Here is a 25,305-nt window from a genome sequence, read left to right on the forward strand (position 1 = left end):
AGCTTTATTTAGGTAAATAGATATAATCTCCAAATTTAGAAATGTAGCCAGCCCTTTTTAGTTTTTTTTTTTTTTTGCTCATATTCTGAATACCATCTCAAAGTGAAGTCACACTAAAAGTCCCCGTGAAACTTGAGCTAAATTTTTAAGAACAGAAAATAGTTAAAGGCAGGTTTTATCTTTTTTTGTTTTGTTTTCTTCCTTCTTTCCTTTTTTTGTCACCTGAGGGAATTGTCATAATTTTTATTGTTCAGTTCAGTGCAAAATATACCAAATTTAGCTAGAAAAAGAAAAAAAGAGTCATTTTGTACACATGACCAGAGGCAGTATCCACACTGAGTACACTTCTGCAGGCCTTCCCCCAACTTACTGCATAGGCCAGGAAAGAAACAGCTAGAAGCCCAAGAAGAAGGGATGGTAGAAAATTTAAGAACCCTGAGTCATTTTACTTTTTAAGAGGATTCTCCTTTCTTATTAAAGGGGAATGATACTGTCTTTAATATGGATTCAAGTTATTGCACTAATAATTAAGTAGAATGTTCTTAGATGGCAAAAAAACAAAGCACCAGATCCAAAGGAAGCAATTGAAACTTGAGGCATTTAAATATATATACAGACTTACTATTTTAGGCCCTAGACGTGCTATGTGCAAATACTTCCCTCTTGTAGTTATTCATGTATTAGGATGCCTTTTAGTAACAAGTTGCGCAAAAGTATTGGAATTTATTTATTTTAACCCTTTCAAAGTAGGAAATCTAAAAAATTCAGTACAAAAATATGAGCAAATAGGTTTAGGCTTACTTAGCATTCAGCATTTGCTCTGCCTGATGGGGTAGATTTCTAATTATATTTTGTTTGTAAAAGTGAGTCATATAAAAACTAATTAAAATTCCAATTGTTTCAAGCACTAAATTCAAAATGTGTAACATGAAAAAGACCAAGGCTATATGGCTGCCTAATCAGTGAGAATCAAAGGTTCAAAAGAGGAAAAATGAAGAGGGAGAGATTGAGAGCGAGGTTACCATAAGCTTGAAGGCAGAAGTGATAAAAATGGTGAAAAGTGCTTTAAAAATTATTCAGCCAGCAGCACACACTTGAAAACTGTGTTACCACATGCACAGGATTTAGGAAACGACTTCCACCCACCCTAGTCATAAGACCTGAATTGTGCGCTGCTCGTGTGCTCTTCCTTCCCTGCCCACAGACCATACTGTCTGCAGCCACATTGCTCTGGATGGCTGGCTAGCAGCTCTCAGCAGGGGAGCCCTTTGTGTTCTTCCACTCCCCTCCTGACATTCTTTTATGGTGGAGCTCCCTTCCAGTGAAGACCCAGCAACTTTTCTTTCATAGTTACACAGCACAGGAGCTGTTTAGATGGGAATCACGATGGCTGTAAGAAAGAGTGGCTTAGAGGACGTGAACCATAATGGGAGGTGCAAACGTGTGCATTTGTTGATGATCACTTTGCATCCTAGGCACCTCAGATACATCACTTCACATCTTAGCACTGGGACATGGTGGCTACCATTCATTAATCTTTGCTCTACTCATTAAGTTCACAGAGGCTGCATAATCTGCCCTGGAGTTATCCTATTTTAGTGTGTGCAATATACTATAATATCTATTGAGCTACTGTAACTGGAAAGTAATATTACTAAGTGTAAGGCTGAGACTAGAAACAGTTTTGTATATCGCTAAAAGTTGGACTCCTGTCTATTATATGTTATGGGATGCAATATGATATGACTAGAAAAAGACATGAACTAAAGTCTTGCTCTTTTAACCATTTAGTTAGGATAGATAGTTTCCTGACATCATTGAATGATGTATGTTTTGTTTTGAATATGAGGAATTTGAGACCAGATCTTGTGCATTTTCTGCTCTTCACTGTAGAATCTTGGCCAGTTATCCTGAACTGAAAAAGATTCTCTAAGCTGTTCAGGATGTCCCACAGTGTGGAGCCCCTCATGACTTTAAAGTCACACACCAGGCTCAGGTCCTGCTAACTGTGTTCTGAATCCTCAATCAGGCTCAGGTCCTGCTAACTGTGTTCTGAATCCTCAGCCAAGCCTTTTCCTATCTCAAACCTTAGAAATTCTGGTCTTTCTAGAATGGTACAGCTTTCATATTTGCACCTGCTTGGAGAGGCCATATTCCAAGCCTGAGCGGTAAATAGAGCACCCAAGCTGCTCTTTCATAATACTCTGCTGCGTTCATTCTCACCCCATAAGTGACATGTGTGTTCTATATTTCCATAGTTATATATTTCCATATCCATTTCAGTCTACCATAAGTCTACAAACTACAGCCCCCTAGACAAATCTAGCCTGCCTTGGCTTTGTCAGTGACCCTTTCTTACTGAATCTAGACACTTATCCATTTAGATATTGTCTATGGCGACAATCAAAGCACCAAAGAAGAGCTCCAAGGCTGAATCAGAGATGGCATAGGTTCATAACACAAACAACCAGGTAGTATTTGTGTCCTGGTTGTTTACAGAACACGTTGCCCATCCCTAGATGAGACTGCTATTCTCAAGTGAATATTTTCTTTTGGGAAGAGTGAAGTTCAATAAAACTTGTTGACTTAATAAATAAATAAATAACATCCAGCTATAAAATAGGATTACTAAGGATTAAATGGAATAATTTACATGCCATTCTTGGAAACAAATTGGCAATGACTTTCACCAAGCTGTCTGAATGTATCTGTAAGATAAAATGGCAATTCATGAGTTTGTTGTACGTATTAACTTGAGAAACTTAATGAAAGTTAAGAAATTGACTTTATAAAATTGGAAACTGAAAACTGTAAAGTACAAAATAGATTTTGAAATTTTGTTCTTTTTCAGTTTCTAGCCTTATTACATGAGTTTGTGTCTCCAAGCTGGGTTTGGAGTTGCAGTCATTGTCTACCTGTTGTAAAGGAGACAGGAAAGGCAGAACTCAGTGGAAATGGCCTCTGTCTTAAGACAGCTTCATCTTTCTGAACCACAGTGTACTGATAAGTTCTGTGGTATTTCAGGGCTCACTTTGGGTTAGCATTTCTTTTCCCGCAGAAGCCCACACTATTCTGTATGTGGTCAAATACACAAACGCAAAGGCAGAAAGAACAGTGCTCACTGCTTTCAAGAAGAAACAGCAGTGAGCCTCCATGCGAGGTCCTACTAGGCCACCCCAGTGGGGCAGCTTCAGAAAGAGCAAAGCTGCTGACATTTTTCTTTTCAACATGTGAACACACAATTTAAAGGGAGCACAGGTTAGGGGTCCCTCTGCGCATTTGCTGGTTTTCATTATCAGAAGTGACCTACATACTTTATGCCCTTTTCCAAGTGGCTCTTTTGACCACTCTCACAGAAAATGAGAGGTGAGCAAGACCAACATTACCATGAATGACAGGTCTTTACTGCTGTCAATAGTCATCTTATACAACCACTGAAACATAGCTTAGAACACAGCGATGTCATTTTTATTAATTTACTTCAACAGTGTTGAATTAAAAGGTATGTTGTACACAGAGTTTGAGGAAAATAATATGTTGACTCTGAATCCTACAGAATAAAATGAAGAAATCAATCCATAATATTTTCTAAAAAAAATCAAACTAAGCTGAATTTAAATACTTTTCCCCTTCCTAAAAATATTATGACTTCTATTATGGGTAAGAGTATCTACAAGTAGAGATCAGTACAACTCTATGGAAATATTTAAACTTGTTCTCTCAAGAATAGAATGTGATAATTCTTGTATCTCAGTGAATGTTTTTTTTTCCCTTAAGAAGAATAGTAAAAGCCCACACAAGTCAACCCCACAGTTGTTCTTCTTTGTAAGTAAAAAGAAGATAGAATGAAGCTCGGGAAGCTAGAAAATAGGCCATATTCTTAATAAAATACAAATGCTAATTCATGGCTTTTTTTTCTGTAACCAAAACAGATTGTGGTCCAAATGACAAGCTCCCCCCCTCCCCCCAAGTCAATGGTATGTGATCGTCAATACTGCAGCCTTAATTTCAGCTTCAAGCTATAAACAAATACAAAATTGGGGTTTAATTCTAACATGGATATTGCTTTTTGTCTTGGCCTACAACAATAGACAATCTGTATGAAAACACTGATAGATTCCTTCGTGAATTTTATATTTTTCATCATTTAATTCAATGTTAAGTTCAAAGCGATTCAAGTCCTGTGAGCCTTAGAAGACATTCTAGTTTAGGAAAAAGTATAATTTAAAACAAAATAGAAAAATCTTCCTAGTTCTTGGAAGGTCACTGGCTTTTTATAAAGAAGCCATTCATACAGATGACATAATAAAAAATAATTTCTATTCATTATAATCTGTATTGTGCAATATTGTGTTTTAAAATTGAACTTATTCTTGTGTTAAGATAAACAGGGACGTAACAGAAGGAGAGTGTCATTATTTGGGAGCATGTTAAACCTATTCCTGACCATAAATGGGCAGCATGGGAATGAGGTGTGTGTGGGGGGACTGAGTCTCTCCTCTCTTAGGGCCAAGGAACAGGTTCCATTGTGGGAATGCTACTGTGGGTGTCCAGAAGCACTATAATTCCTCTCAAGGACTGTCACCCGATATTCAACAGAGCATTGTGTCCAAGCCACCTGGCTACCCTCACAAAGCCCCAGCCCTCTTTCCAGGATAAGGGAAAAGTCAGACTGCAGGCACTCATGATGCGCGTATAGGAAGTCTTCAGAGCAGACTGTGTCTTACAGACATGATCACTGGAGTTGAAGGAAAAAAAATGAGAGTACCATGTTTATAAAATTCGGAATTTAGAGAAAATACGAGTTAACAGGATGTTCTTGTCTATATACTTTGTGCAGCTGATATCTCGTGTAGGTGTTTTCTTTGTTGTTGTCAGAAGCGTCTGGAAATGTTTGAAGTTGACTTCAGTCTCTCCTTTATGATGAACGGAAAGCCACTTTGCAGAAAGGATATTTAGGCAATACTACAAACTGTAAAGCAGTTGATTACAAAAGGACTAGTTCCCATGAATGTACGAATATCTTTGTTTAATGACGTATGCAGTGTAGCAATTCTAGAACTTATTAAGCTATTCTTGTTATACAAATACAACTTTCATTTACATCTTGAGGCAGTGCAAAGTGAACAATCACAAATTTTTAAAACACACTTCTAATGGTTAATATGATTTTTCTTTTCTCTGCTGTTGGCAAGAGATGAAAATCTCAACACTTAAACTGGACTCTTTGAGCTCACAGAGCTTCTGTTGATGGATGTTGATAAGTTCAAGATGTTTCTAGAACCTTGAATACTAGGAAAGGACACAAGGGACGCCTCTCACTTACCTGTCTGTTACGCTCATCCATAATCCTCGTGATCTGAATCTTTTTTCTCCCCATAGTCCCCGTGTTTCTTCTCTCTCTCGTCCCTGAAATTATGTATTTTTTCCTTCCTTTTCTTTCTCTTTCCTGTTTCCTTCAAACACCTTTCCTTCTTCAGCACGTGCACAGCTCAGTTCCCAAATCCTTGCATCCGTTCCTGCTGAACAAAAATGAAAGCCAGTCAACAGTAGTTCGATGCAAGCCACTAAACAGTAGTCCCACACAAGCCATTAAAAAGTAGTTCCACGCAGGCTACTCAACAGTATTTCCACGCAAGCCATTGAACAGTAGTCCCACACAAGCCACTAAACAGTATTCCATACAAGCCATTAAACAGTAGTTCCACGCAGGAGACTAAACAGTAGTTCCATGCAGGCCAGTAAAAAGTTCCATGCAAGCCACTAAACTGTTCCACAGCAAGTAAGTGTCCTAAGAACTAACATGGTCTTCCAACTTCAGCAAGGAAATAGGCTGCACTGAAGCAAAACAATAAAACAAATGAAAATAACTATTTGTTAAAAGCACATGGCACATCACACACAGGAGCATATACACAGGGGTGGATGGCTTTTATAATTAAAACAAGCTCATAAGTAATTTAAGAAGTCATTAAATGATGAAAACTGTGTTTTAAAACCCAACACTTGAAATGAACTGTATTTTTTGTAAAGAGCCTCTTAATATTTTTAATGAAATTAGGTGACAATTTTCACCCCTCTGTTATGAAAAATTACCTAAATCAGAGAGTTAATGAACCTTTATATACCTGTGTATGCTAAGTAGGGCATCTAATTCATTTCTGAATAGAAAACAATCTCGTGTTTTGACAGCAGAGGTGATAACGTCCCTAGTTATGCAAATAGGATGGACAATTATGAAAGTGCTCTTTGATATATGTAAATGTCAACTAATTTAAAACTAAATCCTTTAATCTTATTTTACGAACATCTCTACAGAGAACACAGGAAGAGGAATATGGGATGTTTCATCTTATGTTCAAGCATCGCCAAGCAGTGAGAGCATTTCCTCTGGGAAACCTTTAAACTGTCCATTAAAACAATACTCAAAAATGATGGTCTCTGATAAGAAATAAGTGGTGCAAAAATTAAGATTATTATCTCATTTGTAACTATATACTTTTTAATAATAGACCATCAGCCCTCTAAATTTAAATGTTTAAAAGAGACATATCATATCTCCTTAGGGAGTCAGACAAAAATTACAGAAGCTTGATATTATATACCAGAGAGCTCTAGGTCATGAATTAAAATTAAAACAATGATTATCAATTACATGGCAAACCCAAAGAGCACAGAATATTAAAAGTCTATATTTTACTCTGTTTAAAATGACATCTAAAAATATTTGCACATAATGAAAGTGAATGGCTCTGCAATGGAAGTTGACTAGGGAGCAGCCCACAATGCTTGCTTCATTTGCAAGCCGTGGCTTCAGTTATTTTGTCTCCTCTAATGTCAGTGGCTACAACTACTTTACACACTGCTCGGAACTTCTCTCTTGACGCTAGTTAGTCTGTGACAGCGGACCTGAAAAATTCCCACATGTATTATGTAACGCTAAACCACTGTCCTGGCTGCTTAATAGGTTATTTGGCTCTCGTTCAAGGTTCTTTGGGACAGAAAAGGCTGTTAGATACTTGGTCTGATCCTCAGCTGCCTTTAAATTTCTTTATTCTTCGTCACCTTAAGTACATTTTTTTTTTAAAAATATAAGTTTAGGTAATTATCTAATTGCGGAGGCTATTATGATATAATTAGTTCTGGTGGATTAAGCACTGCTTAATCACTGAGACTATCCACTCTCCTTTGCCCAGTGTCTTTGTACTGAACAGCAGCTCACTTCAGCCTCTTGGCATACACATGTGAGCAACACCACGCTCAGCCTGTGCTTATCAAAGATGATGGCTCCAGCCATGGTTTTCAACGTTAGCAGCAGTTCTAAAGTTTTGAACTTTATATAAACACATATTGACTGCATGAAACACTCACAGCCTAAAGACACTGCTGTAAGAAACCAAGATCACATCCACGAAGAACCTACAAAGCACAATACATCAGACTTTCAACAGCACTGAAGAGTCCACCCTTTTAGTCCTAGAAATGGCCTTAAAGATCACACAGCAGGGAACCTTTTCTGCATTTCCATTGTCTTACCCTAGAAGAAGGCAGCAGTCCAGAATGGTATTTCCCATGCATGTGCAAGACCTCAAAGAGACAATCAGGCTTTCTCCACCACAGAAAAAAACTATCCATGAACCCCAGTTAAAGCCCTATGGGCACATCCCCCTTCCCTTCTCTTAGAGGCCAGTGTTGCTATCGGCTTACTGGGCTGTGCCTGCCTAAGCGCTTACTCACTTTAGGTGGAAGGTCAGGGCAAAGAGATTAGAGTGCAGAGGCACAGGGGAGAGGAGGTCAGCGGCTACAGACCTTGATTCAAAACACTTACAACCAAGCCTGTGGGGAGCCACTCCTGACGAAGACTCTCCTTAGAGACAGTCTGTGTTCCTGACCACCAAATGCAAAAACCACCCCTTCACATCACCACCCGGCATTTTTCAACGTGGAAGACACTGTTTAGAAGGAACCAAGTGATGTATTGGTTTGTCTGTTTACTTTTATTCTTAAACATAACGGGGAATATTCTTTTAGAAATACATCTGTAAATGTACTAACATGCTTACATGTGCATGCTTACACACATATATGAAATGATTGGTGAACATGCCACTGAAAATAGGCTCCTTTTTGAAATATGCCTGGTATGGAGAAAGATGGAAATTTAAAGCTAACTCAACTTTTATTTTGCTTGCTGTAAAGGGCAATATTCAACTTACTAACTGCAGTGTTGCTTTCTGAGCATTCTTAAAATGCAGCACTGTATAAAGTCCACATGCGGAATAGCAACACAGCAATGCTGTGGCAATTTGTGGAAGATGTCTCCACATTTCAAGGCTATCAGTTAAAATCCAAAGAACTAGGAAGGTCAGCACCAGCACACAACTTTTTTAATTTTTATTTTTTTAGTATAACTATTTATTAACCTGATTTTTACATAAAACATACTGCATGGTTGTTTCTAGTATTAATTTTCAGGACGGCTAGAGAAAAAAAGATGATTATTATCACAGTAACCTGTTTGGTTGTCTCACAGAAATGTGGGAAAAGAATATTAATAATTTAACTACATATAGCAGCATTTCAGCCACAGCGAGAACTTTCACTATATACAATCAATCTCAGGCTTATTCTGGACACTACAGTTTTCACATGAAGGAACCGCTCTTGGAAAATGATAGTTACGGGGAAACAGTCAAAACTTTGAACAAGAAGGAAAGAAAAAGAACACTCTATGGAGTTACAGGTTGCACTTTTTCCTCTTTTGCCAGCTTAAATAAAAAGGTAAAATCCATCTGCTTACTAAAAAGGGGACTTCGGTTCGGCAGGCTTCTGCTCACTTGGAGATTGCCGTAAGCAGACAGATGAAGGCAGAGTGGTTTGAGACCCTCGCAGAGAGTACTTCTCCTGCAGGCCCCCTCATTTTCAAACAAGCCGGCTTGATTGACATGCACCTCCCCCTTCTTCCTTCTCCCACTCTGTCTTGCCCTCTTCCCTTCCTCCCTCCTTCCCTTCAGCAAATCCCTCCCAGTAACAGAAGAATCTTGACAGAATGGCAGGAAACACGCACAGACTGGGCAGGGAAGGATGTGATGTCAGCGACCGCAAACAATAAAAGGTGCAAAGGTGCTTCCTTCCCTAAACTGCTCCTCAAGTGTAAAATGGGAACCAAAACTCTCCACTTCCTTCTCTGAGCAGAGCAGGCTGGCATGCAGCACACCCCACATTCAGGCTTTGGGGTGGCTCAGATAAAGGACAGCAAGGGAAAGGCAGAGCAGAGGTACAAAGTGTCTAATTTCTGTCTTTCCAACACCTGAGAAAAAAGCATTCCAGTTCTAGGTCAATGTTTCGCTGTGACTGCCTTAAGAAATCAATATGAGAAAATAAATAGACTAAGTCGACACGGGGAAAGCAGATACACACCCAGTACCATCTACCACTTCTTACCCAAATCACATTAGCTAGTAAATGTCTCCACAGACTTTGAATTTACACTTTGAGGCAAATGATTTCTACACAGAGAAAGAAACAAAACCCAAGAATTATAACTTTTGGGAACTAAATGAATCAGGATAGCAGTAAACAATGTTTGTTGGTAATATGCATTGATAATTTATTTAGTCCCACACATAAAAAGGAAGATCAGGGAGTAAGAAAATAATTCGTGTTACTGAGACTCTCAAGATACCTCAAAAAAGATCCAATTAGCAATCAAAGAAACTAACATGAACTTTCAGTCTATGGTGAAACTATTTTAATCTCATCACTGCTTGGCTCTTTCTAACATAGAAATGGCAGTCTACCCTAAAGTTTCTGTAGGAAGAAAACCACATAGCAACTGGATCTGAGTCATCGTCAAATTTCAATCGCCTTCCCACAACACTTTGATTTAGAAATTAAACATAACCTTCAGTTACGTGTTTTGATCGTAGAGCGAGACTCCCATGCCACATTAAAAGATGTGGGAAGAAATTAATTCTCTGCTGCTAAAATTACCTTTGCAAAGCATGTATTTTTGTTGCAATAAGTACAGTGCACTCACTTAACCAAAACAGCCTATGGACAAGGCTAAAACATTAGAATATGCAAGGTCAATTTGCAAGGAAAGAATTCTGGATTTCTTTTATTCAGACTGGCAAATACCATTTCCACTGACTCACATTTGCCTCACCATCTGAAGACCTTGTTTTGTAAAACTTAAGGCGGTGAATTAGGCACACTGTGTTATATAAGAAATAGCATTGTTAAGTCAACGAAAGGCCCATGTACAGCAAGAAGCGAGAGTAGTGCATGCCCTGTCTCTGCGAGCCTGTGTTTGTTACTGATTCAAGTGATTCAGTGATTCACTACCATTTCAAGTGGGAAGCTTTGCTCATTCCTTGCGTTTAGATACATTAAACTTTCTACTTTATGATTTGTTTGAAAGACATATGAGGCGTGCAATTATACTCTGGTTAAAAAGAACTAGCAGAACGTACCTATTTTCCCTTAAGAGCTTCAAATGAAATAACCCAATTATTATTCTTAGCAATGCTTGACTGTGTGATGAGAAGTATTTCTTTGGTCCTGAAAATTACTCTATTTTTCTCTAAGTTCCCCCTATATTTTAAAGAACAGAGTGCACTTAATTTTAAAGCCACATAGCTGAAGCACATCTTCCTGAGAGTACAGAAAGGCTGTTTTTTTTCTCTAGATAAACACCACTGTGCCAGACATTCATTTCTCAACTGATCGAATTTAGTATCAAAATGATAAATTCTGAATCGTCTTCAAGAGTCACTGTCAGCATTACACATATAAATAGCAAATACAGTTGGCTTAAAACAAAACAAGTTCTTACTTCTCTGTCCTTCCTACCAGAAGGTATTTGCAATTCCTTCTGTCTGGAATGTTCCCCCCCTTCCATGTGTACTCAACTCTTCCTTTCTGTCTCAGGTCTCAGTTCCAGCTTCCTAAGTGTTTCCTTTGGATAAACTCTTGAAGCATCAAGTCACTCTCCTTGCCATTAGGGGAAGGAGGGAGGAATCAAATGTTAATTTTGTAGTCCCAGACTCTATCTTAGCATCAGGTAAACAGAAGGAACTAATCATTACCACTTGCTTAATTGAACTCTCTTTATCAACGTCTGTACCTCTCATCTGAGGTATTTACTAGCTATTTTTATTAACTAGTACTGAGAACTTTTTCCCTTATTTTGTATATACAGAAACAAACTGGCAACCCTGGTTAAACCTTGGCAACCTTTATCATGCTGTACAGTATCTCATCAATAGAATAAGAATACATTATACAGAAGTGAAAGCTGAATTAATCTGTGAATTAAGAAACTGGGGAGACTTAGACACCAGGTAACTGCAGCATGATAATTAAATCCTGCACTTAAAGTTTTCATGTCCTACCTCAAACTGGGAAAACATGTTTTTATTTGCAAAAGGGTTCTAGCCCCATTAAATACGACACTATAAAAGTGTAGGGTATGTAGTGGTGCCAGGAGCGTGGATCGCCTACACTTGTAAGTTGGTTTTCATGTTCAAGTATGGATTAAGGTTAGTAGCGATGTCATCTCCATACACAGAGCATGGAGATCTCAGTTCCCATAGTATTTTATTTACATCACCAACAACAAGTGTGTAATGAAGGAAAATAAACCTACAGTGTCATGCAGACCTGAGACTTTCTCTTAAGGATCAGCCCTGAAAGAGCTTCAGGCTACAAGTGTAGAACTAACTAGGGAACTACATCAATTTCCCAGTGACCACAGCTGCTGGAGACGCCATGTGAGAGCTTCTAGTCCTACTTCAGTCTCTTTCCCCAAGGACGAAAGGAGATGAAATGTATGTCAGAAATATAATAAGGCTAAAACGGAGCTCGCTTTGAAAACCCCTGCAATTAATTTAATACGGGGGCCTAACCTGCTGGCTAGCCCTGACGCAAATCAGCATATTTACACAACGCCAGAATTTAAGAGCAACATACCTCCAGACAACTGCACAGCATTACAAACAAGTTAACAAACATAAGGAAACACAGCTTCCCTGTCACAATTATCTACGCCGTATTCTGCCTTGGACATTTTCCCCTACTGTAGTTAAAATGGCATCCTGCATTCTCCAAGCCAAAATAAATTCCAAATGGTCTAAATATGTCAAAAAAAAACCCTCATACTCTTCAACGGCGTGACAGCTTTTAGTATTTCCATATCAGACAGATTATGTAATTAACGCAGCAGGCTTCTACCATGTCTTTGTTTCCCTAAACTCCAAAAGCCACTTAGGGCTCTGGCAAGGTTTTGCAGGAAGGTAGCTGTGTGAGCTACCATGAAGCATCACACATTGGGTTCTCTGCTCCAGTGCTACCCCTCTTAAACACATGCAGCAGGATGGCTTTGCTGCCATTACTGAACAAAGCAAGATAAGCACCGTCCTCCAACAGCAGTGAAACTAAGTTGTCCGTCTCCAAAGCCAGTTCCGCCTGAAGTGCTACAGGTTGCTAACATACATTTCCATCTTATTAGGGTAAAAATCAAATTCCAAAGCATCTTACGCTCTCTTTGGAAAAAGGTTATTTTTCTCAATCTTTAGTGTATTGTATTTAATGATTAAAATGGAAATATGCTATAAATGTTTTCCTCTTGGAGGCTTGTATGAGCACATATTTTTCAGATTTATTAGTGTGTGTGTGTGTGTGTGTGTGTGTGTACACAAGCACAGCATGTGGAAGAACACAAATTAGTCTTTTAAAAACAGATAAAACAGTGAGTGTGTTTTAAAATACCTGAGTAATCTTGCCTGTAAAAAACCTGCAATTGTGACATGAATGAAACAGGACCGTCTAAGTGAAGATTGTGTTCCACCCCTTAGCCCCATATCACGTTAAATAATCACAATTGTGTCTGTGAAAAATAATTTGCTGCTGCTATTACTTTCTCTGACAATTCAACTCTTAAAGATGCCTTTACAATGGGAAGATATATTACTCTCCAGCTTACGTTCATCTTGAATTTTAAGTAAAAAATACTTAATAAATCGTCTGGTATGTAAACTGAATGTCTCCTACTTTTAATTTGTAATTAAGCTCTAGATAATTATTAAAATTTACAGGTGAATATGTGTGGTTTTCAAACTGCCATAAAGGTCCCTTAAAATATAGATGATACTTGTGGCAATATTATATATGGCTCAATATGGAATTCAGTGATTCATCAATTTTTCTCTGTCGCTTCATGTCCTTTACAGCATCCTAATCAACCTAATTAAGGTTTTGTTCATCTGAAATGCCTGATGACAATTTGTTTAACTCTACCCCACTGCGGTCTTCTATTACATCTGATCTTCTGACAGCAATCATTAAATGATCCCAACTGGCCCCAATTAAGCCACATGGCTCGCGGGCTTCCTTACAGCCAAGTGCCAAGCTCTCTGTTTCATTTACACATTGTTCTTTACCTTGGTTTATTTTCTTAAAGCCAATTAAGAATGTGTCTTATCAAGTGGAACTAAATTTCCTTGCGTAAGCTGGCTCAAGACAGAGTGTGTAGACTGACTCCACAGTCGCACTTGCAGGGCCACACAGGGCTCGTGAAGTCAACCTCTCTAGATGTGATAGCACGGACCACAGTGACACTTTGAGATTAGTTACTTGTGCTGAAGATGACTCCCCATGCACAGTCTCAAAGTAACACATACCTTTATACAGGTCTAGCTAACATTAGAACAATAGTAGGTTTTTATTTGTATCTGTATTTGGAAGTAGGGCCTGACTCTTTATTTTTAAGCATTTAAAGTTATCTTTTTTATTTCTGTCCTTTTTTTAAAGCAATAGCAAAGTAACATTTACGAAGTTAACCTTTCTTGCCCTTAATTTCTGCTCTAATTTTTTCACATATGCTCAGTTGTAAGCCCCGTAATGATGTTCCCAGTCCTTCCTGTGAACACAGGTAGCCTCAGGATTTAGAGCTCATTGGCTGTGCATTACCCCAGGGAAATAGCTGATTAAAAACAGCCTCCCAAGGAGAGGAGAGCAGTGCCTACTCACATCTGGCTCTGTTAACATCTGGCTCATCTTCTCTAAACTCCTAAATGGCCTATATGGAAATGGACCTCTGGCTTTCGTTTGGAGAACTGCAGTTTCTCAAGAGCTCTTTATGCGAGATGTTGAGGCAGAAACAGTTAAAATAATCCCAATACCACTGATGTTTGATGCAGGCACCGAAGACCTTAATCAATTACCTTGACTAATTTCAAGACAAATGCACTGCATTTTTGTATCTGTTCTAATTATAGCTATCACTGATCATCTGTTGGTATTTGATACAAGCTATCTGTCACAGTTCTCAGAGCAGATGGATCAGAACAGTTCTGCTCATCTGAATCGTACATTAAACGTCGACAGTAGGACAGAGAGCTGGAATGGCTGTTATACATCTTATAGGACGTTAACCTTGATGAACATGTCATTTTTGTTACTTGACTGATAGAAATAATGCCGGAGAAAAAAGAGAGCTAATGAACAACACAATTTTCAACATTCCAGTATAGTTATCAACACTGAGAAGAGCACATAAGTACAAATTCTTTATAAATAGAAGCTACCAAATAGCTACCTCATCGTCCCTTATATAACTTAACTTTCCTCAAAAGAGGAACATCCAAAATGTCTGTTACAAAATGCTGATGATGTAGAAAATACCAGTCACATTTACAACTGTCTGACTTAAAAAGTGTAATAAACGTTCTGAAATTTCAGTGAAGCCAAACAGACTCTGGGGTGCAGTACTATGAAATATTCTTCACTCTATTACAGTAATCTCCAATAAGATTTGATGTTAATTTTAGAGCATGTGTCTGCTAAAAAGGGCAAACCCTGCAACAGATTTAGTACAAAGAAGCTGAAAATATCCTGTGGAAAAAAAAATCTGTAGCAAAATCAGCCAGCCCCAATCCTGCCATTACTCAGCACGGCAGTGACACGCGGATGTTTGTAGTGGTTTGAGGAGCCAGCAGGGGTGGGAACTTGACGTACTCGACTCCAACATGATTGCAATTGAACCTCATCAAAGTAAGAGCTCATAATTTGTCACAGAAAACAGCCAATTAACATATGTTAGAAAAAGGCTTCATAAAGATAATATATGATTAAAGACCCAGTGCAGCTGTTGAAAATCAAAACTATGCATTTAAAAAAGAAATCTCAGCCCAAGCTTCCGTATGGTTAAACTGATAATGGCTACTATGATTTTTTTTCAAAGTAGAGAAATATAATTACAGTACTTCTTCTAAGTTTGGGGTTATGGCGAGGGAGAGCTGGGTACCGTGGCAGTATTTACCACGCCTTACTCAGTTCTATAAATAGTTGGAGCTCTTGCCAAAACTCTGTAGTTACTTTGTTATAGAGCTATTTTAAAACACAGACCTTCATTGTGAGCTAAATGGCCTTCAGGATGTACTTTGTAGTTACTGCATTCCTCACAGAGCTGTATCCTTCCTTTATCTGTGCAAAGCTCCAGGACGACCAGACTCTCCGCACTGCAGAACATGCCGGGGCTGTGTAACACACGCATTTAACACTTCAGAGCTTTTGTCAGGTTTGGCGGTCAGCGAGGGCGTCAGCAGACTTTAAGAGTGAGATTAAGGTGCAGCAGGCAGTAGAAACCTTGCAGGAAGATGCAGTTCCTGCCCTCAGCCAGAGATCTGGAAAGGCTGACTGCCATAACATATTTGGTGCATTCTGATAGCACATTTTCGCCTGGGCCACATGAAAAAAATTAAATTCTAATTTAATTGTTATTATGCATGGGATAGATGGGTCAAAATCATAGTGCTTAAGAATACATGCAAATGTCTGGTTGTTAGTCCCAGAGCATTGGAGACAAGGATACCACTTGCCAGAGTAAGGGCATGGGACTAGAAAAACAAGTAAAGAGAATGAAGACGCGAGTGAAACATAGGATAGTATTGGTAGGGAGTTCCAGTGAATACTGAAATCATCCATGTCTAATTTCCATTTGCTTAAAATACCCCACACCCAAAGGTAGGACTAAGATACAAACTGCATTAACATGACACAAGGAAATTAACAGACTAATACAAGGACTGGCTGCAGGCTACATTCTTAGTTAAACATTCTGCTGCCAGAGCAAGACAAGAAACGCTCACACCCTAGACCATAACACTCTGTAGGCAAACCACTCCCAGGGTGAAATCCATTGTTATCTCCCAAAGGGAGTAGGAATTTAGTTGGGTCCTTAGACTCTTGTTTGAGGTAGAAACAGATCTACTTCTTAATACCTGAAGTACCAGGTCTGGATATTAGCCACACCTGTTGACAATAACCTTGAGCGAGCAGAACTCTGTGACCTAAATCAAGGTGGGACCTTCGTTTGAGGTAGAAACAGACAATAACCTTGAAGGAACAAACTAAGGTCCAGCTCTCTGACCTTAGTCAAAATAGAAGGGACCCATACCTGTGGGCCCTGTCAACAGAGACCAATAGGCATAAATCATGATAGCTCAATGCCTGGGATATCACTGGGAATGCAGCAAAGAGCGTATAGGCTCCATGAAGCTTATACTTACATCTACTGGGGCAAGCATCAATGCACAAACCCAACAATCATGATGACTTAGGTAGAGAGCTCCTATGGAGGAAGTTTTAGTACAGTACAGTACCGTACAGTAGGCTGGGGTGAGTTGCTGCAGAGGCTACTAGGATGCTGTTACTTTAGAAGACACAGGAAGATGTAAACCACTTGGAGTGAGGTGTATGTGACGAGGAGCACACCCGTCCTTTCCTGTCACAGGTGTTACAGCAAACTCTGTCAAATTAGTCTACTGAACTTTGGTATCTCATCTAAATGGTGGAAACAATAATTTATTCATTCTATCACATAAAATAGAGCCATACTCACTTATAAAATTTATTTTAATGAAATTAAGTATAATAACTTCTTTGTGTAAACTTTTTTATGACTGTGAAATATGTTAAAAACATATACTACTTTAAAGCAACAAGAAAACTGTGAAATCAATGGACTCTAAATTGATATCAGTGAATTCAAAGACACTTCTTTCCTCAATATGCTGTTGTTTTACGAGAACACTGCCAACTGGTTGAAACCATTCCTGGGAGCGTCCGGTTATTTTCCAGTGGTAAGTACGGATAGCACCATGAACAGAACGACAATCTGCTTCAGGTATCTACAAATGCATATCACAGCACTGAATAAAATTGGTTCCTTTGTGAGTAAACAGGCTTAAAAATTATCAGTATAACTTAGTCATTTGCTGAGTTGATTCGTTTTTCTTTCAAAAGACCTACCATGGATGCAATCAACGGAGTTTTGATTAAGTTCTCAGTAATATCTTAAAAGCCTAGAGTCTCCTGCACTGAAAATATTCATGTAGCTTTGGGTCGCCCCTCTAATGAGAGATGTTATATAGCCTAAAGCCAAATAGATTAATTTCCAACTACAAATGAAAAGACAAATTGAATTTCCACTACTTTTTAAATCAAAGCATTTTAATGGGAAGGAAAAAAACAAATTGAAGGATTATGACTAACTTGGTAAGTATGGAGTTAGAGTGAAGGAAATTGACTCCCTTTCAGTAAAGAACGGTGACACAGAGATGCCCAAGAAAGAACTACATTATTGCAGCAGATGGATACAAATTTTTCCTTTGTAGTGTGACTTTACAAAAAATGAGGCAGACATTTTTACTGCCCGCCCCCTCAATTTTTGGAGGTAGTTGCACAAACTGGATGCTTTATTAAAGGCCACTTTCTTATCTCAAGAACATGACCAAACTTTCAACCAAACTTTCAACCAAAGTTACACACCTTGCCATAGAGCCTAAATTAACAGTCATTGTAAGGTCGAGGGCCTAAGAAGAATCACAAACTTAGAGACGTTTTTAAGTGACAAAAACCATATTTTTTTCTCCCCCATCATAAAATAATGTTTTTTTTTAATAGGAAAAACTTAAAACATTTAACTTTATGCTTAATGCTAACCACTATTTCTACTGCGTTTTCTCTTCTCCTTCCCGTCTACTAAAATGACCTTTGCTGTACATTTACATTGCGATCAAAACCCAGTCACGACTGCGTACAAAACAGGCGCGCAAAAGCGTTCTGCCTCTGACGTGAAGCAATCCTGCTCCGGTTTTCATGTCATCGCCCTTCCTTATCTCCTTTTCCACATGTTTAGAACTGAGGGGATGCAGCGGGCGAAACTGTCACAGAGCTAGGAATAGAGGTGTCCTCAGACAAGCAAAATGCTTCCTGTATAATACGCAGGCGGGGCCAGTGCAAGCACACTGGGAAGGAAGGGCGCCTGGGCCACAACTGAGAGGAGACAGCCCCGTGGAGTCCAAGGCCTGGCAGGAGGCTCCTTATCTCTGCACGTCTACACTTTCTGTCCCAGGCTGTTTTCAAGGATAGCTCAAGCCATCCTTGGCAGATAACAGTAACTGGAAAGTATTACAGTACTTCCCCTGTAGAAAAAAAAAATCTGTTAGAGATCAGAAATTACTAACTTGAGCTGTTATTTCAGCCTGATGATTCTCTCTAATTTGGAATTGAGAAGAAAATACTCATAGGTATAGGCAAGTACATGACTCTCCCGAGAGATCTCAACAAATTTACACACTCTTCCTAAAATGGACTCCGAAGACGACTGTCCAGTAGCTCTATGCCCTGCCTAATTTCTCTGTCCTGAATCCCAGAATATTGAGCATTTCCCAGTTTGTTTTGGTGAGCTTCTGGTAAAATTGTCTCTACATAAAGAGGCAAGCTTCCTCCCTTTGAAGGTGAGTAGCTCACACTGAAAAATAATACTGAGCTGGAGGCCAGCATAGGAGTCTTCATCATAATGAAGAAATGCAAAAAGAATGGAGAATTATTCTTCTAGGATTTTTTTAAAAAAGCACATTTTTGAGATACATACAGGAAAGAGCTGATTATTTAAACCAAATGTATAAATGGATATTGAGCAATCAAAGATTGTAATTAGTTTCTAAACCCTGACAAATTGAACACAAAGCTGTAGTTTTGGGGGAAGGAAGGGCTATGTAGCGCTCACTAGGCTTCTACTACCCACTAGCGACATGCCTCTTAGGCAGGCGGCAACTTCAATATCAACTGACAATATCAAACGTCAATACAAGACAACAAGTTCAATTTCTAAAGTGCCTTTCAAGTTCCCAAATGGCACAAATTAAAAAAGTGTGTAAAACACGAGGCTGGGGTGACCTCTTAAAAGGGTAGAAAACAATAGATTGCCAGTAAGGTTTAATTTCTGGACAAATCTCTATTTTCTAACTTTATGTTTTTCCCTAATAAATGCTTGCTCACTTCTGTCGCAAGTATCAAAGGTAGTTCAGACCAAGGTTGCAGCCTGCACTTGAGGCAACTAATCACATTTTAAAGTTTTAATAAGTAGGCAACAGCTGAGGAACTTCCAAATGCTAAGGCACTAAGGCTTACCTGAACTCTGAAGCTCACAGGGGCCTACAGAGCCGGCACTATTTGCATTTTACAGACAAAAAGCAAGAGGGAGGAGAGGCTGAGCTTTTTGTAGAGTTCCACACAGCATTTGAAGTTTAATGTCAACTCATATATAAAATCTAGTCTCGGAGTCAATGCTTGAGCTATACTCCACTTCATCATGTTACAAAAACATTTTTTTCTTTAATTTTTTAAAAAAAATTATTATTTTTTTTAAAAAATACCAATCCAAATTCCCACTCCCTCTTCTCCTCCCATTCCCTACACACACCCTTCCACCCCACCCCCTCTAATCAGTCCGGATTACTAAGAGTGGGTAAGGCTTTTTGCTTTGTGGAAGGTCCAAGACCCTCCCTATTCTATCTAGGTTGAGTAAGGTATACATCCAAAGAGACTAGGATCCCAAAAAGCCAGTACATGTAGTAGAGACAAATCCCAGTGCCATTGCTAATGGCCCCACAATCCGTCCCAGCCATACAACTGTCAAACACATTCAGAGGGACTACTTTGGTCCTATGCTTGTTCCTTCCCAGTCCAGCTGGAAAAGCAATTTTCAAAGTAGTTGTGGATGAACTGAAACTTACTATGTGGACCAGACTGGCCTCCGTCTCATAGAGACCCACCTGCCTCTGCCTCTCAAATGCTGGGATTAAAGACACATGCTGCCATGCCCAGTGGTCAAGAGTATTTATAAAGTTAAAGTCAGCACAGAAGGTGCGATATTCTTAAATTCAACTAATATTCTTTTTTCTTAATTAAAAAAAATGAGTTTACTCACTATACCAGCAGGGAAACAGAATGACATTTGAGTTTGACATTTGCTTTCGTTATTAGGAATCACAAGGTCAGCAGCATTGGATGTTTCCACTTGGACAAATGAAGGAGGCTGCTCACCATGAAAGATAGGCAAAGATACACAAATGAGCAAGCATTTGGCACAGAAGAAAATCTAGAATGAGACATCTTGATAATGGAATGGAAGAGTTTTTTGACTTCTGATGATGACGAGAATTCCAAGGATTATGAGAGACATCATGTCTCCAAGGCTTGAGCAGGTATCTGGCTCTCCTATAGAGCACTTTGAGTGGACTTTTGAACCAGATCTGATTTAATCAACTCTCACATTCCTCTGCCTGATGCCTGACCCCCTAATGCTTATCTTGCTTTTCCTTCAGCTGTCTCTGTTTCCTTTGTCTTTATCTCTTCCCATCATGGCTAAAATACTCCTCTTTGCATTGGAGTTACTACCTCAGAATTTATACATTTGTCCATTTCTTCACTTCTATGGGTTTCAGAACTCTGACTCTAGTTAGGTATTTCTAGCACATTTCCAATAACGTTATTTTAGATGTAATTTTACAGCTCTCAGCTTTATGATACACATATCTGTTATAAAATTAACTGACAACAGTTGGTATATTTGGCACTATGATCTTAAGTTATTGTAAAATCACACTTTGGTGAGTTACAAGTTTGCTTCATATAGTATATCATGTAGTCTTGTGTTTTCAAGGTGAAGCAAGAGTCTTTATATTTTCAGCATGTGTCAGCCTTTTTGCTATTTTCACAGGTAGGTGATAGGACTACTTTTTATTTTTCCATTAATATATTTACACATGTTATTGTAAAAATTAAAGGCAACAATGTGTCAAGGCCACTGGAAAACTCTATAGGTGATACTGGTATAGTACATCCAAGGCTGAACTTAATGTAGCTATCAACTGAAAGATCAAAATGGTTGCCTCTTTATTCCGTGTGATCTAGGAGAACTTTTAGTAAACAAGATATCTTTATATTTCTAGGTCCAGCTGGCAGACATTGCCTTTCAAAGTGAAAGAAACCCTGTAATAATTTTACATCAGCGCCCTGGCCTATGGGGACATCTAGAAACAGAAGTGTTTCAAAAGGGGAAACACTGACAAGTGTTAATTACCTTAGACAGGAGGAAAATGTACATTATTATTAAGTAACTAGTTGACATAATTGCTAATTGTCCATATCCTTGAGGATTCTAAAATTCAAGATTATATAGAGGGTTTATCTTTTCTGTGTCATAAACTCGAGAAACAACAAATATAGTAACATTTATCAATTCCTTTGTAAAATTACTTGATATCAATATTCCCTAAATTACCAGGGAGAATTTGAAGAGAGGCTCTAGCTTTTCTCTTTTCTTAAAATGGATCTTTACAAAAGTGAAATATTTGCCTAGCAAGACAAAGAATTAGGGAAGGGTGTCCTTTCTTCATAGTGGAAATACAATTATATATTTGTGTTTCTTAGCCAAGGTGACAGACATACACACTGGGTATTAAAATTGACTGCTGCCGGACTCAGTCATATCATCTTCCCCGCCTTCAGATGATGGCATACAGCAATTATTTCACAAAGATTCTACCTCTCCTATTTATAAAACCTTCCGGAAAAGGAGCAACACAACCTTCCTCAGCAGACTATTTTGATATTTCACAGCTCTGACCCAGGAAATTCTTCCCCTCAGTTAATCCCTCAAAGAATACTTTGCCTTCGTTCCTCTTTTCTATCCCCCTGCACAGAGAGCAGTATTTGGCAGACATGTCCTTCCTTCCTACACTTGAAGATGGGAATAAATTCTACCTATTCTCTTAATCCTTTCCTTACTTCACTTTCTTTTCTTCTATTGTTAAAGTTCTTCCTTTCAAATTATGTACTTGCCTTTAGTTTGAGAATCCCAAAATATACATAGTCATAAAAGAAAGATGTTCAGGCTGGGTGTGGTGGTGCATGCCTGTAATTCCAGCATTTCAGGGGGTGGAGGCATGAAGTCTCAGGCCAGCTGAGGCTACACAGCAAGGCACTGCCTCAAAACACTCCCCCGACTCAATTAAAGCGCTATTGATTATCTCACCTATTTTAATTTTGCCTCCTTACCCTTGCGAGGCTTGTTTTCAGGCAACTTCTCCATTCCATCTTTCAACACACTCTAATTGCATAGGATTCTTTAGCCATTTAAAGTATTCCCTTAAAGTACTGATTTCACTATTTCTGTAACTCCCGCTAAAATTTGGGTGGTTAAGAGGTCATTTCCCCACTGATGAATGAGGTTGTCATCCAGAACGAAATCTTGAAAAACTGAGATTATATCTATTACTTTTCCTCTATATTTTATTATTAACAAAGAAAATCTTCCCACCTAGCAATTATTATTATCAAATGATTCTGTATTCATTTTGTGCTCATGCTCTGAGTTCGTAGGATGGAAATCACAAACTGGATTTAGTTTTAGAGAGAAGAGAGCCACTGACTGGGTCATCTTTCATTTTATTGAAAAAAAAAGATATGATATGCTATGATAGTTAACTACCAAACTTCTTTAGCCGGTAGATTGTGGATTTGCAATAGCAGTAATAGCAAAAATTTCAGCAACTAGATAACCTTAACCTAAGCTTCCCAGGAGGAATTCCATGAGCTCTTCATTTCTTAGTGCCACTTGCTTCTCAACACTGGTCACACATTAGATTTCATGTCACCACGAACACAAGTTCGTGTTACTGAGGAATAAAGGTAAAAAAAAAAAATCAAAGCAACACTTTATTCATTCCTTAATTCAGTGATATATTTAGAGTAATTGTGTTCCAGGGATTGTTCTGTGTGATGCATGAACGTTGAGCGGGCAGAGGTTTCTGCTCTCACGGAATTCACAGTTCTTGGGTTACCTATGCTTAGTTCCCGTCCATGATAAAGAGGAAAACACTTTGTGTTGTTGGTGCTTTGGGTAAAACTAAGTACATTGATAAAAAAGTATCTCCATTTTCCTGCTTTTACCTGAATTCAAGCCTTTACTATGCCTTAGAATATGCACCTCCCGCATGTTAATTCTTCCCTCTCTCGCAATTCTATTTTATTTCCACTTCCATTCAGTTCCAACCCCAGAAACCCAACAGCTCCTTTCTTTGTAAATTCGGATCTAATCTATAGTTTTCTCTGGCCTCTTTGGCATCCTTTACTCTCCACATTAAGTTTTCTAAGGGCATCCTGTAATACACTTAAATCCCGAAGTCTGTTCTCTTAAAGTGCATCTCTTTTTGCAGCCAGGGTATTCAGAGCTCTAATTGTGCCTGGATTCAGAACCTAGAATATTGGGAAACCTTGGCTAATCACCAGGTTTGATGAAAAACTTATTAATGAAAACTACTTGTCTCAGCTTCATTGAGAGAGAGAGAGAGAGAGAGAGAGAGAGAGAGAGATACATGAAGGACTATGTGACTTCATGTTTCCTCATGTTGTGTAACTGAGTGATTTGTGACAATAATATTTAAATATTTCTGTTATATTCATATGAGAACTAGTGATCAATGACTATCATATAATAAAAGATAGTGGATTGCAATTGAGTGCAATTTCAGACATCAATCACATAAAAAATAAAGTAAAAGATACACAATGAGAAAAATCCTTTTCGAGAATTTATGAATACAGAATAAGCTGTGAAATTACAGTAAATAAAGAAGTGGGAAATACAGTGATGATTTCTTTGTCAGAATTTTAGTTTTCATTAAATGTGTTGGGAAAACTCTCAGCAGGATGAAACAGTGAGATAAAACAGAAAATATCTGTGGAGCTAGGTGTTTATCAGAATGTCATGTGTCTAGATAAAATTTTCATATTGTTTATGGGAGTCTAAATAATAGTAATCGTTTTAGAAAAAGGTGATATTTCAAGTTACGATCTCCACTGAACCCAATAAGTCAAGTGTACTTGACTCACTTTTCACCTTTTAAGGCAGTGAATGACCTCACACTATGGCTGCATCATGGCACAGTAAATTGTGTGAACTGCATGGAATTGTGGGACAAAATGCCTTGAATTTTTAAAGAGAATAGCATGAAAATAAGTGAAAACAATTCCTGCATTATTAGAGATTCTTTTTCCAGAAGTATTGAGATTACTGGTGTGTGGAATTCTGGCAGTGAGGCATCTGGACTGGACTGGACACAGGACGATGCTCACTGTGGCCAATGTTCAAAGCACATGACGTCCTTCACCTACCCTACCTAGGAGAGGGCATGATGGAGACAGAGCATGTACCAGTTTTTCACAAGCTCCCAATTCATGTGGTGTTAAGACACTGATCTCAGCTTATTAAAATTTGGATCCTTTATCTTGCAAAAACTCTCCAGTGTGTTTTCCGTGTGTGTGTGTGTGTGTGTGTGTGTGTGTGTGTGTGTGTGTGTGTATCTTTGCAATAAGAAAAGGATTCTCATTTGAATTTCTTGTTTGATTAGCCCTTTGCCATTTCCTAAGCCTCTAAGTTTATTCTGTGCTCACACACCTAAACAGAAACAGGTTCACTATCCATTCAAAATACTTCAAATGTATATACTATTTAACTTTAATAACCTTCTCCCCCCAGTGAAACCTTATATTTTAGAATTAAGCTAAAAAAGAAAACAATTTCTATTTCTTGAATTCTATTGACACATTGCAAGAAAATCAATTATCTATTAAACTGAAATCTGGTACTCAATTATACTAAAGTTGTGATTTCCTCAATTCCAAAATTCAGTTTGGGAATATAATGTTTTTCTAGCACTCAGTCTCTTTATTACAAGTTGTAAGATATTAACTAGGTAATATACATGTTTCTAAGTAAAGATGTCATGATTTATGATCTGTTGCCAAAATAGCCATTACTTTCTGCACTAGACTATTATGTTAAGAAATCCAAGTTCAGATTAAAAACACAGGCAGGAAAGAAGAATAGGATTTGGCCATTTTTGTCCTGATTTGTGCTTGATAATTTATTTCTCTGAAACAATTCTTCTT

General features: G+C 38.4%; 1 protein-coding gene across 8 annotated transcripts in view; it reads right to left on the reverse strand.

Moving 5' to 3' along the window:
* Positions 1 to 25,305, reverse strand: part of Mef2c (myocyte enhancer factor 2C) — a 144,618-nt gene that overhangs the window by 86,034 nt on the left and 33,279 nt on the right. For 6 of the 8 annotated variants that reach the window (XM_038323787.1, XM_038323784.1, XM_038323788.1 and 3 more), the window contains exon 2: positions 5,327 to 5,522. In XM_038323787.1, the coding sequence (XP_038179715.1) occupies positions 5,327 to 5,380 (54 nt within the window). In that variant the 5' untranslated portion in view covers positions 5,381 to 5,522. Of the gene's footprint in view, positions 1 to 5,326; positions 5,523 to 7,536; positions 7,611 to 25,305 lie in introns of those variants that run through there. The other 2 variants (XM_038323783.1, XM_038323782.1) reach the window with 2 other exon arrangements.

Source organism: Arvicola amphibius, chromosome 3 (assembly GCF_903992535.2).
Source record: "Arvicola amphibius chromosome 3, mArvAmp1.2, whole genome shotgun sequence".
Classification (NCBI taxonomy): Eukaryota; Metazoa; Chordata; class Mammalia; order Rodentia; family Cricetidae; genus Arvicola; species Arvicola amphibius.